This window comes from Sinohyriopsis cumingii, chromosome 15 (assembly GCF_028554795.1).
Source record: "Sinohyriopsis cumingii isolate HCF-2022 chromosome 15, ASM2855479v2, whole genome shotgun sequence".
Lineage (NCBI taxonomy): Eukaryota > Metazoa > Mollusca > Bivalvia > Unionida > Unionidae > Sinohyriopsis > Sinohyriopsis cumingii.
Window position 1 is genome coordinate 82208693 of NC_142975.1, and position 15597 is coordinate 82224289.

The 15597-nt window shown below is 36.0% G+C and overlaps 1 protein-coding gene across 1 annotated transcript; it reads left to right on the top strand.

Annotated features, from left to right (window-relative positions):
* The first annotated feature begins 1068 nt into the window (after positions 1 to 1068).
* On the top strand, positions 1069 to 12530 carry LOC149782189 (uncharacterized). The gene is made up of 6 exons (XM_089934849.1): positions 1069 to 1200; positions 7046 to 7136; positions 7594 to 7808; positions 8523 to 8684; positions 9398 to 10018; positions 11834 to 12530. The coding sequence occupies exons 1-6, from the start codon at positions 1122 to 1124 to the stop codon at positions 11932 to 11934; spliced, it is 1269 nt and encodes a 422-aa protein (XP_089790975.1). The 5' UTR covers positions 1069 to 1121; the 3' UTR covers positions 11935 to 12530.
* The last annotated feature ends 3067 nt before the right edge of the window (positions 12531 to 15597 follow it).

Below are 15597 nucleotides of genomic sequence, written 5' to 3' on the forward strand. Positions count from 1 at the left end.
CTGATATGCATGAGAACGCCAGAGACTGATATGCACGAGGACGCCAAAGACTGATATGTATGTGAACATTAAAGGTTTAAAGAATGTTGTTTGTTGAGAAATTGCTTGCATATACATTCACAGCTCTATGAAACCACTGAAATCCTAGGACATTATAGCAACGTTCTATAGAATCGTTGATATCTGATGCATTATAGCAAAGTTCTATGGAATCATTGACATCCTAACACATTATAGAAAAGTTATATGGAATCACTAAAATCCTAAGATATTATAGCAAAGTTCTATGGAATCCTTGAAAACCTAAGACATTATAGCAAACAGTAAATGTTGATACTTTTAAGACTCACTGTCTCGAAAAGTATTAAAGCGTAAGGTCCTGATTTTAGCTAAATATTATATCGTGCACAGTTCCATCATTCATTGTGAACTTTTGTGATTTAATGTGGGTTTTATTTGGTGTGAAATGCAGCATATAGTTACGCTAGAAATAATATTGTGGAACTTTATATATACAATATCATACATTTTGCTGTAAGACCATATTGAAAACTGGATGAAAACTAATACTTACATTACACTGCGTAATTATCATTATTATTATTATTATTATAAAAATAAATATGTATGTATGGATGGATGGATGGATTAGGTCGTGGGTTCGATCCCCGGCCGAGTTGTACTAAAGACTTATAAAAATAGTACTAACTCAGCATGGCGCTCAGCATTAAGAGGTTAGTGTTAGGATTGGTCGGCCTGGTGTCAGGATAATGTGAATGGTTGGGACATCATTCTACGTGTCTGCGGCATGATGCCCCAGTGCTAGACATCACTATGAACTGCCACACTGCTGACATCGTAGCGATGTGACTGAAACATTGTTAAAGCTACGTTAAAAATCCAAATCACACACACACTCAAATATGACGAGCGATAACTCTGATCGCCCCATATTCATTCAACCCCACTGATGATTTCCCAGTAAATATAACAGTCAATATCCCAAAGTATGGGTGTGTCATGAATATACATAAGAATTAATGTGTCATGAATATTCATGTCGATAAGGTTAAACCGTTATATATAGAAAGGACTGGTCTTATATATGAGTCAATATAACGATGGAGAAGGCGGGTGCGTTCGTCCGTTTGCATTTCACATTGAGTCTACTGAGGGTATTCCTACTCATCATTGAGACAGGTAGGAGGGGGGGGGGGGCATTCGTGAGAAAATTATTTATTTACATAACAAATATCTACCGCATATTGGTTTTATGTCAACCAATAGCTTAAGTGTTCCCGAATGCTATATGATATACAATTAAAAATTCGGAAAGTAAATGAGATTTTCAGAGTATAATTATATTGCGATAGTAATCTAGTCGTGTAACACAAAACATTCCGGACATACATTTCTCACCACTCTGCTAACAAAACATTTGAAAACCAATGTATTTGAAGAATTCATAAATTCATTCTTGGCCATTATTGTAACTTTCCCTCATATTTTCATATTATCATATTATCATATTTAACCAAGTATGTATGCATGCATGTATGTATGTATGTATGTATGTATGTATGTATGTATGTATGTGTGCATGTATGTAAGTATGCAGAGTGTCACGCCACTAATAATTAAATCGGCCCATCGTTCTTATCGTAAATAATCATCACGTGCGCAAGGTCACCAAATGAATTACAATATAAATAGTTCATGTATCGATTGTAATCGTTGGGGGATATCAGTAGGGAGACCTCGTGTGCAGGTTGCAACCGGCCAGAACTGGCAAGTAAACATCATAGGTTGGTACTGTGATTGGTTAGTAAGTAAGTGACGTCATTTGTACAACAGTGTCATGATTCTCATAATGACTAGTTTGTAAAGTCTTCATTGAACTGTCGTGATTAGTTGATAGTTAAGCATATACGAGGCGCATAAGAGAGAAAAAAAATACGAAGATTTTGTACTTTTTTAAGACTGCGGTAATGGTGCCTCTCCTTCACAAACAAACTTTCATAAATAACATTCATTTACATTATTAATTCTAGTTGAAAATGGAAAACTCTTGTGTGTTTGTAGAGGAAAGCAGAATACGTGAATGAATCGAAATCTCTAAAGCACTTTTATTATTCAATTCGAACATCTCGAGAAACAAAAGGAAAGAACCGAGTCCGTGAAGGGGTTGGTGGAATGTTAGAAGGAGTTAGGCTCGAGAACATTTACATCATTTAGCCTCGTATTTATTTGCATTAAAAGTAATCGATTAAAGACTCAAAGGGCTGCTTTAGATGAGAGAAATTTATAAATGTAGATCCTGAGAGGATACGAGACATTATTTGAATATTCTAACTCCACATTCCGAGCTTGACAAGCCGAGTAACAGAGTAACAAATACGCTACGTACTTGCAAAATTATCTCCATCTATGATACATGTTTCCTGTGTGTGTTCTCTCTCTCTCTCTCTCTCTCTCTCTCTCTCTCTCTCTCTCTCTCGTTACTTCCACAAACTCTGGATAAACTGAAATAAAAATATAGATGGCACCAGACAGCAAGCTACGTGTTGTTCAATGATGTCCTTCAGTTAAACAGTTTTCATACTATGTGAATTCTATGCTTTGGTGACACGTGAACGAGAGTGGTGACACGTGAACGAGAGTAATCATGAAGACTACAGATGTTTTCAAATGTGTTGATGCTGCAAGAAATATTTATATGTCGGTTCGTCAGTCCGTCTGTTAAAATTTTAAATATTGTTCATACTCACACACCAAAAAAAATAGACATGGAATCTTTTTTTTAAAGGAATGAAATGTTATTATAGATTATACAAAACTGCCATTCTAATTTCTTCTGCACATTATCACATAGTCGGTACACTTTACCGTTTGCAGTTTAATATTTTTGATATTATGACATGTTAACATATCACTTTATATGAGTCTGATAAATTCAAATAAGTTAATGAGATTCTTGCGCAGTATTTACTTTACTGATTGGCTGCAATCGTGGGGAAATTTCCTTACACCGCCTTCTGGAACTTTTTGCTTTTACTATTACTGTCAAAATTTTCCCGGCCATTTTTTGAATGTATTGCCCAAAGAGAATTGAGGTAACGTCTAAGTATGGCTAATTTACCCCAAAAGGGACTTGTGACGGAATGTGACGCCATGTATAGCCTATTATGCGTTGAAAAATGGTATTAAACCCCAAACAACAAAAATTACAACTAACGGTACTGATAAATCGATAGCAGTCGTGGGGGGGGGGGTACATGTAAATGGTCTACCCTGTACAAAAAAAAATGGTTTACATGTTAACATATAGGACTAAATAAACTCAGCTCTGTTCACGAAATAATGTGGACATAAACCTGTCTCCCAAATGACAAAAAGTTATCCACCCAACCACAACATTTTAACGAGGTAAAATGGCTCAAACGATCTATATAATGTTTCTTATTATGTGATGCGATTCCGACTCTAAATATTATTTCTCTGTGTCTGCTGTGGTCTGTTCTTCCAAATCAAATCATGCACATTTCTGGTCACAAAAACTCCAAGCAATTAATTTCCACACCCAAATGAATGCAAATCAGCACAAATATCCTCAATTCTGAGCAAAACTCCTACATCCAGCAGTTTCTCCATCATGTAATACTCCCTTCAACGAAATATCTAACAGCTCCAATGTTATTTTTCTGCTAGATCCAATACTGCATCTGCGGCGAATGTTTTGCAGAATAAATACACTTTTCGGTGGAAACGTTCTGAACAACAAAACATACAAATTCGTTTATATGGCTGTCGTGTTTCCACTAACCCAGCAGACCTATTCAAATGAACTATGTAACAAAACCTAAGAATTTCCTGGGGCGGTCCAGTTTCGAAAAATTATCCAGTTCATGACACATGGTCTATTGATTAGAAGGGCTTGCTCTTGTAATTTTTATTTTTTAAAACGATACTTCTACATGTTGTTTGTTATAAAAATGTTCAATGCTTCTATGACTCTCGTCTGGGATTATGTTTTTACATGCAAGAATTGAAAGGTGCAGAATTCGAGTCAGAATGAAGTGCCGAAAATTATATTCTTCCTTCTCTTTCTTTCCACTCTAAATAAAAACTGTGATAACAGAACCTCAAATGGGCAATGGTTAAATATTAAATTTATGAAACGCATTGAATAAAGTCCATTTATTTTTGCCCGCCAAAGTTTGCAAAAGCTGGACATTATTAAACTCGTTTCATAAATTCAGTATTAAATGATTGCCCATTTTAAAACCGTTAATAATAATAATAATAATAATAATAATAATAACAATAACTTTATTTTATACAGCAGTTCACTGACAAATACATTGCAAATAAAACACAGAGGTATAACATTTTAGTGCTATTTGTTCCAGAATTTATTAAAGAGTGAATAACGAATATATGACACAAACGTACAATTATATAAGTATGTTCTTCATTCTCATACCACTCCTATGCTGTCGACATTACTCTGAATAAACATGGCCGCATAGATCCTCTCATACCCCATTCGAAAAAGAAACTTTTTGTTGCACACGTCCAATCTCATTATTTTATCAACTGAAAAAATGATGTTCACATTGATGCGCATTTAAAATTTATGAGAATGATTTAAATAACAATTCCGTTTTATTTCTCCTGAGCATTATCTGCGTGACCTTGAGGTAGTGTTCAGCTATAAGCAGAGAGAACGATTGAACCTTTGTATATCGCCATTATCTTATGAGATTGTATTTGAACAAATAATATAACCTAATTTTATACGCTCGTTCATTTACAAAGAAAGTCTATCTCCACTAAGTTGCGCCTCGTGAATAGACGTAATCACTACCTTCGTGGCTAAACCTCTCACCCCCAAACTTCCCCCAAAACATATACATAAAGTCATTTTAGTAATATACTTATGATCCTTCTCGAATGCGAAGCGGTCACGTAATTTTAGAATGTTTTCTTCCAATTTAAATTGAATATCGACGTTTCATTTATTAGATATACGGAAATATTTCATTCGTGAAGTGGAAACTCTTTGTAGCGTCACTTTAATCAATAAATCAATAAATGAAACGAGTTACGTTTTGTGCATTTTTATTTCCTTGGGGTTTTTACTTTTTAAAATGAAGGGATACAAACTGGGGGTGGGGTGGGGGTGGGGGTAAGCGGAAACTATAGGATTCACGGTACTAATGACAATGAAAAATGGGAACCAGTCTCGAATGGGTGAAGATTAAATAGAGTATATATAGGTTTTGACAGGCCAGGACTGGTTGATAATGAAAGAAAGATTTTACAACAAAATAATTTTGTGAGAGTTTATCCTAGATGTAACTAAAGAAAAAACCTATATACACTGGTGTTTTTGATAGATTTTCAGTCTCTTTACAGACTTGAGATTGAATGACTTATTGCTGGAATCAGCACCTAACTCTTTGGTACCATATGGAAAGCACATGTTTCAAACTCATGTTGATCTAGAAAATGCCATGGGTTATCTGGTTTTCTCGACGCAGAAACTGTCATCAATGATGCGTCTATACTGATAAATATGTTTAATCATGAGCACTCATAATTTTGTTTGTATTTTTGAATTTTTGATATCACGGTATTTGCATATTTACTATGGGAACTGAATTAGTACAGTGATTCCTATAATACACGTTACACTGTCTCCTGTCCATTATGATTTACAGGTGGCTGACGCAGGCCTAACGTTAAAAAAGTAATAACCTAAAGGAAAAAATCAAAATGAGTGACAAAATTACCTCAGATTACCCCCATGACCCGTTCTGGCATAGGACCCCATCTATCATGCTGTAAAAGATAGAGGGTAAGTAAGTTCCAAACACTTCGTTCCACGCCGGACCCTCCATATCCTTGAGGACACACGGCCATAATATACGGGTTGATTTACTGTTGAAATATTGTTTTATTAGCTAAGCTATCATTGACTTTTCTGTGTTGCACAAAAATGAAGTTACCGGCTCCGAAACTTACGAATTGCCTGACGGGATAAAGATACACTCGCCTGTCGGTACTTACTGAGAGACACAGTGCTTACGGTACAGTCCTGCATTAGTATGAGAACAGTGGTAGATGCAAAAGTAAGTTTCTACTTACCATTCACTGGCATCATTCGTAATTTGTTGTGCTTCTAAAGACGGAAATACCAGCAGGAGATCGAGGGTCAGGTATGGAACAAAGTGTTTGGAAGTTACTTACTTTGTCTCTTATAGTAGATAGGGTCCGATGTCAGAACAGGTCATCAGTGTAATCTGATGTATGATTTTTTTGCTTTCCTTCAGGTTATGTATTGTTTTCAACATTAAACTCGCGTCAGCCACCTGTGTAGCGAATCATACCACGTCTCCAGTCTTCGAAGGTATTTACCTAGTATAATAACAAACTAATTAGGAATTATTGAATCCCGTTATACCCAGGGACGTCATCTCAACTTTTTTCGGGGGGAGAGGGGAGGCAAAACTTGAGGGTTGGGGGGCAAAGCTTGACGTTTTGTTAATTTTCGTATGCAGGCTACAGCAATTTTACAGCACATGCAAATTAGACCCCACCCCACCCCCACAAATGACGACCCTGGTTATACTTTACACAATTCAAATCAAGTTTTTTTCCATCCTGGCAAAGTTTTATAATTTGGATAAAACAAAGTCGTCAACGTAAACGGCGAGTGCGATTGTTACAGAAATGCTATTTTTATTAGATGGAGCAGCCGAACGTACATCGTAAGGCGCATGGTTATGACGCGGATGCTAGCGCTGATAAAACAATAAGTCGTTACAACTTTACTGTGTATACTACGTGCAAGGTACTAACCACAATAACCAGTACAATCAAACTAAAGGGAACGAAACACAGTGATAAAGAGGAGCATGAAGTCTTGAAGAGGAGACAGTTCCTTCATATGAATGTATTGAAGAGTTTGACGTTAAACTTTTCTAAATTAATTATTTTTTTAATGTTACAAAGAAAAGGATAACTTATTTGTTTATTTCAGATCCTGGATCAGGATTTTTGTTAGGTGATGCTGCATCACTGAGCAGGTGTCCCGTGACTGTGTTGCGAACACAATTCCTCAAAGTCTACAGGTATCACACCACTTTTATATTATGTAGGCTCGTTTTAGTTCCTGTCATGCTTTTACGGTGTTGATGTTGACGCTGATGATAATGGTGATGACAACTACGAAGACAAAAACGATAACGATGACGATGATAAAAAGGACGATGATTGTGAATTAGTGCAAGTAGTAGTATTAGTGTTGGCAGTGGTGTTAGTCCTTCAGGTTATGTATTCACTGAAGTAGAATGCACATTTCTTTCCTTAAAGGTGTATGACAACACACAAACACACACACACACACCACTGAGTTTGGACTTTTCTGTTTCATATGGAGCCGTAAAAATATGTCATAAGACACTTCTGAGAAACATTTCCCAAAAGTGAAATTAGATCATAGAAGATAATGCAGCAAAACTTCACATATCACGCTAAATTCACTATTATTACATGTTTGAATAAGCATCTACATTATATTAAACTCAGGGAGAAATGTTTCGAGTTCGTCATAGATCATGAAACGTACTGGGATAATGCAGACAAGGACTGTCGGTTACGGGGCGGACACCTGGCAACAATAACGGATAAGGAAACTCAGGCCTTCATCATGGAGACACTGCGGTCGATCGGGTTCAACAAACATGGAATATGGATTGGGCTAAACGACCGGGAACACGAACAACATTGGGTGTGGGCGACAGGTATATTAAATGTCTTATACAATAGATACCAAATATATTTCATATATTTTTCTTTTTCTTTTTTTTTTCTACGTTAGACGTAATAAAACCCAATGACGGCGACCCCAAATTTGACGTGTACTCTTGATTTTTATTCTTCTGTAATGCATTGTAACATAAACGCATGGAAAGAATGCAGACATGTATTGTGGGCGAAAGAGCACGTGACACATTTAAGTACTGTTCCACTTTAACGGAACGAAATGTGTTTCATGCCTTAGCGATTGATAGTGTGTGTGTGTGTGTGTGTGTGCGATTAGGATTTTTAACGTAGCTTTAACAATTTTTCATTCATGTCGCTACGATGTCTGCAGTGTGGGAGTTTATAGTGATTTCTAGCACTGGGGCATCATACCGCAGACACGTAGCATGATGTCCCAACCAATCACATTATCCTGACACCAGACCTACCAGTCCTAACATTAACCTCTTAATGCTAAGCGCCAAGCGAGTCAGCTGTTAGTACCATTTTTGTAAGTCGTTCGTATGACTCGACCGGGGTTCGAACCCACGACCTCCCACTTCCTAGGCGGACGCTCTAACCGCTAGGCCACCGGAGTCCGATTTGTAATATGAAATCGTCATCCTTTTTGTTTACAGACTCCTGACATTTTACATTGAATTCTCTTCAGTTATCTTGTTATTTCAACGCCAAGTTTTCGATTTTTTTAAAAGGAGAGAGCCTAGGTAGCTATAGAAACTGGGGTGCGCAACAGAGCAATGGCATAACTCATCTGACAGATGACTGTGTGCATTTGAGGTATATCGATGGCGGGCAATGGCACGATTCGCCATGCCATTTGGGGACCTACCATTATACATACATATGCCAGTACCGTAAGTACATTGCTGGTCTTAATTTTACAACACTGCTAGAAGTTAGCTGGATAAGGAAAAGTGGCACACAATATAGTTGAAAAGAAAATGTTACGTGAAACTGTAATACCAGAATTTTCAATTGTTAAATGAAACCGAGACGAGTCCATTGTTTGTCTCCTATTTTTTTATTTAAAAATGAAAGAAAAACTTAGAATATTTCAAATCTGAAAGAATCAATAAAGTACTAATTAGGAAATAAGGAAATATAAAACTTGAGCATTATAACATTTATTGTTTGCTGGTATACTACTCGCTTCTTACATTTTCAAGCAAAATTTCAATTTAAAAAGCTGGACTACAACTATTTAAAAACTTTGTCAACTAATTTGAAGACAAAGAAAGATTACTCATATTGGCACTTTGCCTTCCCCAAAGTATATTAATTTAAAACGGCTTAATTCTAGGCATTATTATAATGTTTGGTTTCATTTCGAATGTTCCTTATTCAGGTTTTTGAAAAGGATTGTGTCTATATAGACAATGCAGAATTAAATAATTTTATGTGAAATTTATTTAAAATCAACCGAAAGGCATACTCCCGAGATTGTTTAAGTAACACGTGTTTTGAATATAATATATATATATATATATATATATATATATATATATATATATATATATATATATATATATATATATATATATATATATATATATATATATATTCAAAGAAATGATACCTACAACTGCATCAAAAACGAGTGTTGGAACAAGCCCATTGTCTACTGTAACCAAATCTACTGCTGCTATAATGACTTCATCGACAACCAGCCCAACGACCGCATCAACGAAAACTACTTCCCAAACAATGAAAATGACACCGACAGCTACTGACACGCCAACACCTATCTCAACAGCTTCGTCTACAACAATCACTTCAACCACTATGTCATCAACAACAATTAGACCGACAAATATATCTAAGGTGACGGCTATCCCAATAAGCACAACCACAACTGCGACAATAGCAACGACCCCAACAGCTTCTTCATCACCAATAACTACCTTAACCACCTCTTCCACAACAATTCCAACAGAAACAACAAAACCAACAACCATAGCCGCCTCCTTAGACCAAACAACTACTCAAGCAACAACAGAAGTGGTGGATCCAAAGATGATATCCTCTGCTTCGACATCTCAGCCTGCGACAATAACAACAACCGTGCCAACGACTACGACAGCAACATTATCGGCAACCACATTTTTGATAATGACAACTCCTACCCCACCAGACACATCAACACTAACATCAACAACTGAGGAAAGGAAGACTCCAGAGCCATTCAAAAGTGAGTAAAAAGACTTTATTAAAAGTTACGTGGCCAAAACTAGAAATGTGTCCATGCCTATGCCGATAGGATGTAAATAAAGAGTAAAGTTGAAAGTCAAATAGGGGCCATAATTCGATAACATTTTGCCTGATAACATTACAGGTCAAATGGTCATTCAGTCTAGACGTTTATTCTGTAAAGTCTCATTTCAGCTTTACTCTCCGTCTGTTAAAATCATCAAATGTTTTTAAGTGGAAGTCGAAGTGCAAACTTCTAAGTCAGACGGGGACATAACTCTGTAAAATATACAAGTCATTGGTAAAAATCGAACGTGACTTAGGGTTTTCCATGTAAAGCCTCATACTAAACTTTATTTAAATCCACGAAGTCCTTTAAAAGTTCTTGAGCAGAAACATGATTGATTGAAAGGCCAAGTCCTAAGTCAAACAGGGGCCATAATGCTGATAAATGTTGCCCGAAAACGATACCAAGTTACCTTATTTTTTTATTTTTAATGGAAAACCTTATACGAAATTTAATTTCAATCTATGAAGACCTTCAAAAGACTTTAAGCCGAAACAAAATGGAAGAGAAAATGCTAAATTAAACAGTAGCTATGACTGCTGTCAATTTTGTCAGAGGACGGTGAATATCAAACCGGATCTTGGTTTACATTATCTAAAGTCTCGAATTTAATCCACTAAGCGCTTCAAAAGTTATTGAGTACAAAGGAAGTTTATGGCGAACGGGACATGGCGGGAGAGGGACAGGGAGATTGGCAACTTCATATGCTTCCTCCTTAAATAGTGCGGGGGAGCGGAGTTGCAGCAAAGATAAGGAAATGTCATGATCAACGCATGCTTTAACGTGAAATTCAATTTTATGTATTTTCAATTGATTTATAAACAACAAAAATACATGTAATCAAGTTACCTAGCACAAGGGATGTGTATATCATAAATATGAAAAACAGACCTCGTTCTACACAAGAGTTTACTTATAGCTGAGAAAAGTAAATTATACATATTATGCTCTAAAACAGTTACAAAATAAATGTAGTTTGATGGTCCATACTGTGACAGTAAGGGAAGAAGAAATGTATTTCAAGGTCCATACTGTGACAGTAAGGGAAAAACAAATGTATTTCAAGGTCCATACTGTGACAGTAAGTGAAACACAAATGTATTTCAAGGTCCATACTGTGACAGTAAGGGAAACACAAATGTATTTCAAGGTCCATACTGTGACAGTAAGGGAAAAACAAATGTATTTCAAGGTCCATACTGTGACAGTAAGGGAAAAACAAATGTATTTCAAGGTCCATACTGTGACAGTAAGGGAAAAACAAATGTATTTCAATGTCTATACTGTGACAGTAAGGGAAACACAAATGTATTTCAAGGTCCATACTGTGACAGTAAGGGAAACACAAATGTATTAGAAGGTCCATACTGTGACAGTAAGGGAAAAACAAATGTATTTCCATGTCAATACTGTGACAGTAAAGAAAAAAAAATGCATTTCAATGTCCATACTGTTATTGAAAAGAGGGAAAAAATGTATTTTCATGGCCCATTCTGTCAACTAAAAGAGAAAATATATGCAACAGAGATCGTAAATGACATGCATATTGATCAAGATACATTGTGAAACATTGTTTGAACAGAAGTAATTCTTTCTTTTTCCAAAATGATAAGAATAAAAAGTTATATTAGAATTTAAAAAATGAAGAGCGTTAAAGTTGCAGTTCCCTAAAGATTTAAAAGTGAAAACACTGTCCATTGCTGCTTAAAGGCTGAAAAATATTGTTACTTCATTTTCTTCCATTTTCAGGCCTCCCGCCATGTGCACCGCTGATCTGTGGTTTGGACTGTGGTATTTTGGGATTCGTATACGCCAATGACGGTTGTCCCATATGCGCATGCGCTACATAACAAATTAAGCGTACAGATCTCGAATACGCACTACCCAGCAGTTTCCTTGATGGAAATTGTCGATAATTTGCGAAGCACGATGATCAACATCATTCAGCAATATCATGCTAAGATTATTCATGAGGACTTGTGACGTCAAAGACAAAGACGTTCCAAAGTTAGACGACGTTTGAAAATTACCGGAAGACGAGTGCATAACAAAATGCTGGCGACTTTATACCTCAGAGATTCCACATTGATTCGAATCAATTAACCAATCAATCAATCAATCAATCAATCAATCAATTATATTTTAATTACTTTTCCCAACGCCCAACGGCCGTTGTGGACGAAGTATATTGGGATTGATATCCAAATTATTTTGTAATCTACAGAAACGGAAATTTTGTCACATTTTTGGAAATTGTGTCACTTCTTGGATAAATTTGTCACATTTTTCTTGACATTGTATAACGATTATAGTTGACTTAAGTACGAAATTTTTCATGCAGAAGCTATTTATTAATGATATTTTTTATAATGCAATCTTTCTATGGCATTAATTTATAGTCACTACGTTCTTTTAAATACTGTAATAAATTTGGAGCATGCACATTTGGTTATAGCACCCCGTTTTAAGGAATTCTTAGATTTTTGTGATTACTTGCCTGATTATTGGAATTCAGTGCAATAGAAATATTCATTTGCCCAAAATAATTAGCCAGTTACTGTGAACAAACATCACAGGGTAAAGTGTTAGTGAGTTTCCATTATGTCAGGGTTTACTAGTAGTGAATTCAGGTCAAAACTGAATGAGTGTCCCTGGAATAACGAAGTCCCTACTAAAATCTAGTGGTGTACATTGGTGGTGTGACTGCAGTGGCAGTATTTATGGTTGGAAACCGATAAATTACACAATGGAATCAATAAGAAGGGACTTGGCAGATACCGTTTATGTCACCATGGTGGCAAATGTGATGCATATGTACTGGCGAAATGTGCCTGGAAACCATAGTTTTACTGACCTAAAGTGGCGTAGTTAAAATAGTTCCAGGTGTTAAGGGACAGTCGTATAGTTTCTACGGCGTGAACTGCTGACGGTACGGAAACCTAACGAAGAGAAACCATGCAGATGTGCGGCTGATAGATATTTGACAGGTTGTAAAATATGTGGTCTTGCACTGATTAGAGTAAAATTTATGTATAGAACGGGCACGTGGGGCTTTCTAATTTACAACTGAAGTTGTATGGAAGTCTTTGGAAATTTGGGGCAAACTTGCGACTTTTAGCGGGAATCGCGCCGGGGTTTGACACCGCTCGGTCAAGTAAAGACCCCTGGCTTGTAACAATACTATATTATAGCAGAAGTCAAACAGGTCACGTATGTGCATTTACTCATCTTAATTGAAATATAAATTGCTGTTTTAAAATTTAATACTATTTTTTTTTTACCCTAGAGTATTCAATCGTAATGATTGAATAATCCACGGCTCTCATCAAGAAACTTCCAGGCAGAAATTATTAGTCGGTATGGAGTTTTACAGTGGGGGACAGCAACTATATTGGGCCAAGAAAAAGATGACGTCATAATCTAATCGTAGCATTACAGGGCAGTACGAATTGGTTGATAAACATTCGTAGCTTTCATTGTGACATCACAGAGCGCGACATGCAATCTGGATGGTACTGGATCGTACCTGTAGATTGATCCCGTCCAAAACTGTCCACGTACTGTAACATTGATTTTTCCTTAGGTACTTCTCGAGGCGTGTAATTAATGACCGTCCACAGGAATATGGATGTATGAGGACCCAAATAAATAATTGCTATTTAAAAGTATGTAGAATCAGGTTAAAAAATTTACACTCATTGCTGAAATAATTGATGTTGAACGCATACATAACAACAGAAGATTGTATTATCGCATGTCTATTACTGACCAATGTATCTCATGCTATATTTATTACATAACGGTTGGCTATGCTGTTGTTAAAGAGGACTCAGTGGATCAAAAAGCTTTATTGGTTATCATGTCTTGATGGCATTGTATGAATCGTGACAAACAGCATTTCATGTGAATGGAAAGTAACACGATTAAACAAGTGTTCCATCGTAGAACAACGGTAATTATGTTAAAAAGGTATAGCATAAACACTGGAATAGGCATGAATGGAATAAATAAAGAAAGCTTAACAAAACTATCGATAGTGTTTGACAAGCCAAATTTCTTCGAACGTCATGAACATTAAACAAATTTTCTCAAAGATGTCGAATAATGTAATTGTTCTTCTCTTGAAATATGTTAGTAAAACCCTTGCAATAAAATGTCCATCACAGAAGCAGATTAAATTATAATGTTAACTATTTCCTGAATAAATAACGTCTTAAAGTTAATAACGAAATACAGTGGAATCTTCTTGACTATAACTGGCTTTGTCGGTACTGGCAGAATCTCTATATTTCTTACAGAAAATTAAACTCAGAATGACTAGAACTGCATTTCTTGGAACCATCCATCTAAACTCTGGTCCATTCATTTAAAAATCAGCTTCAAACTGTCTGGACAACATACCATGACAGTCTGTCAAGTCTTGGGGCAAATGCCACCCGCTTTGAATCACTTTGAAAATGGTGTAACCGAAACAGGTTATTTGCCGAAATGTACAGCACAGATCAGTCCATTCCATGTAATAGGTTATATCCTTATCAATATCAAGTTCGTAAACAACATCAAAACTGAACTAAGTTGAGAGAATAGATTTTCCGAAAAGCCAGTGTTGGTCAATACCGAACTCTGAAAAAAATGGCCAGGTACCTTGGAGTTCATCATCATCATCATCTTTATTTCCTTCCATGGAAGATTACATGATATAAGAATAAATCATCTGAATACAATCAATAAATATATAAAAAAAAAAAAAAAAAAAAAAAAAAAAAAAAAATTTTCTATATTGGAATACAAATTCTTACACAATATCAATCAACAAAGTGTTCGTCAACTCATAAGTTGCAAGTTTCAGTACCTTATTTACAGAAGATAGCTGCACACTTCATGACAAAGTATGCTGCATACAGGACGAATAGCTTGGAGTTTTCTTTGTCGATTACTCCTGATGGTAACCTTTTACCTAAAAGATATTGTAGTTGCAGCTCATCTTCTGCATTAAATAACGTAATGTGCAGGCTCAGGGGAAATTTATCAGTAAGGAAATCCCAGAAAGAATTTCGAAAGTTCGACATATAAGGACAACTAACACAACAATGAAGTATCAAGTCTGTATAAACATTCCCACATCTAATACACATATCAAGCTGTGTTTGTGGAACAGCAGCCCATAGTTTAGCTACATATGTAAATACCTTAGTGTGTTGTCTAGTTTTAGCCGACTGCCACACTGAGGCAGGTCGTAAGTATTCGTGTATCGAAGAGAATCTATCAAAATCTGCTTGATTAGACATACGAACTCTCCAGAGGCTATTTTCAAGACCAACAATTTTTGACCTTACAATTTCTTTCCAATTATGTTTATCTGGAATTTCAGAATGATGTAAATAATCAGTTAGATACCCGAGCAAGTCAAACTTCTTTGAGGTATAATATAAATTTGAAATTAACCCGCAGCTTGACATGCATCCGCTCAGAATGAAGTGAAATAACGCAACGTTAAACACACGTTTAGTATG

Bases quoted from the DNA above. Each gene is read 5' to 3' on its own strand.
- LOC149782189 (XM_089934849.1), top strand. From the start codon at position 1,122: ATGGAGAAGGCGGGTGCGTTCGTCCGTTTGCATTTCACATTGAGTCTA. The intron at 7,137-7,593 runs GTATCACACCAC...TATTAAACTCAG, and splicing joins CAATTCCTCAAAGTCTACAG to GGAGAAATGTTTCGAGTTCG. The intron at 10,019-11,833 runs GTGAGTAAAAAG...TTCCATTTTCAG, and splicing joins GACTCCAGAGCCATTCAAAA to GCCTCCCGCCATGTGCACCG.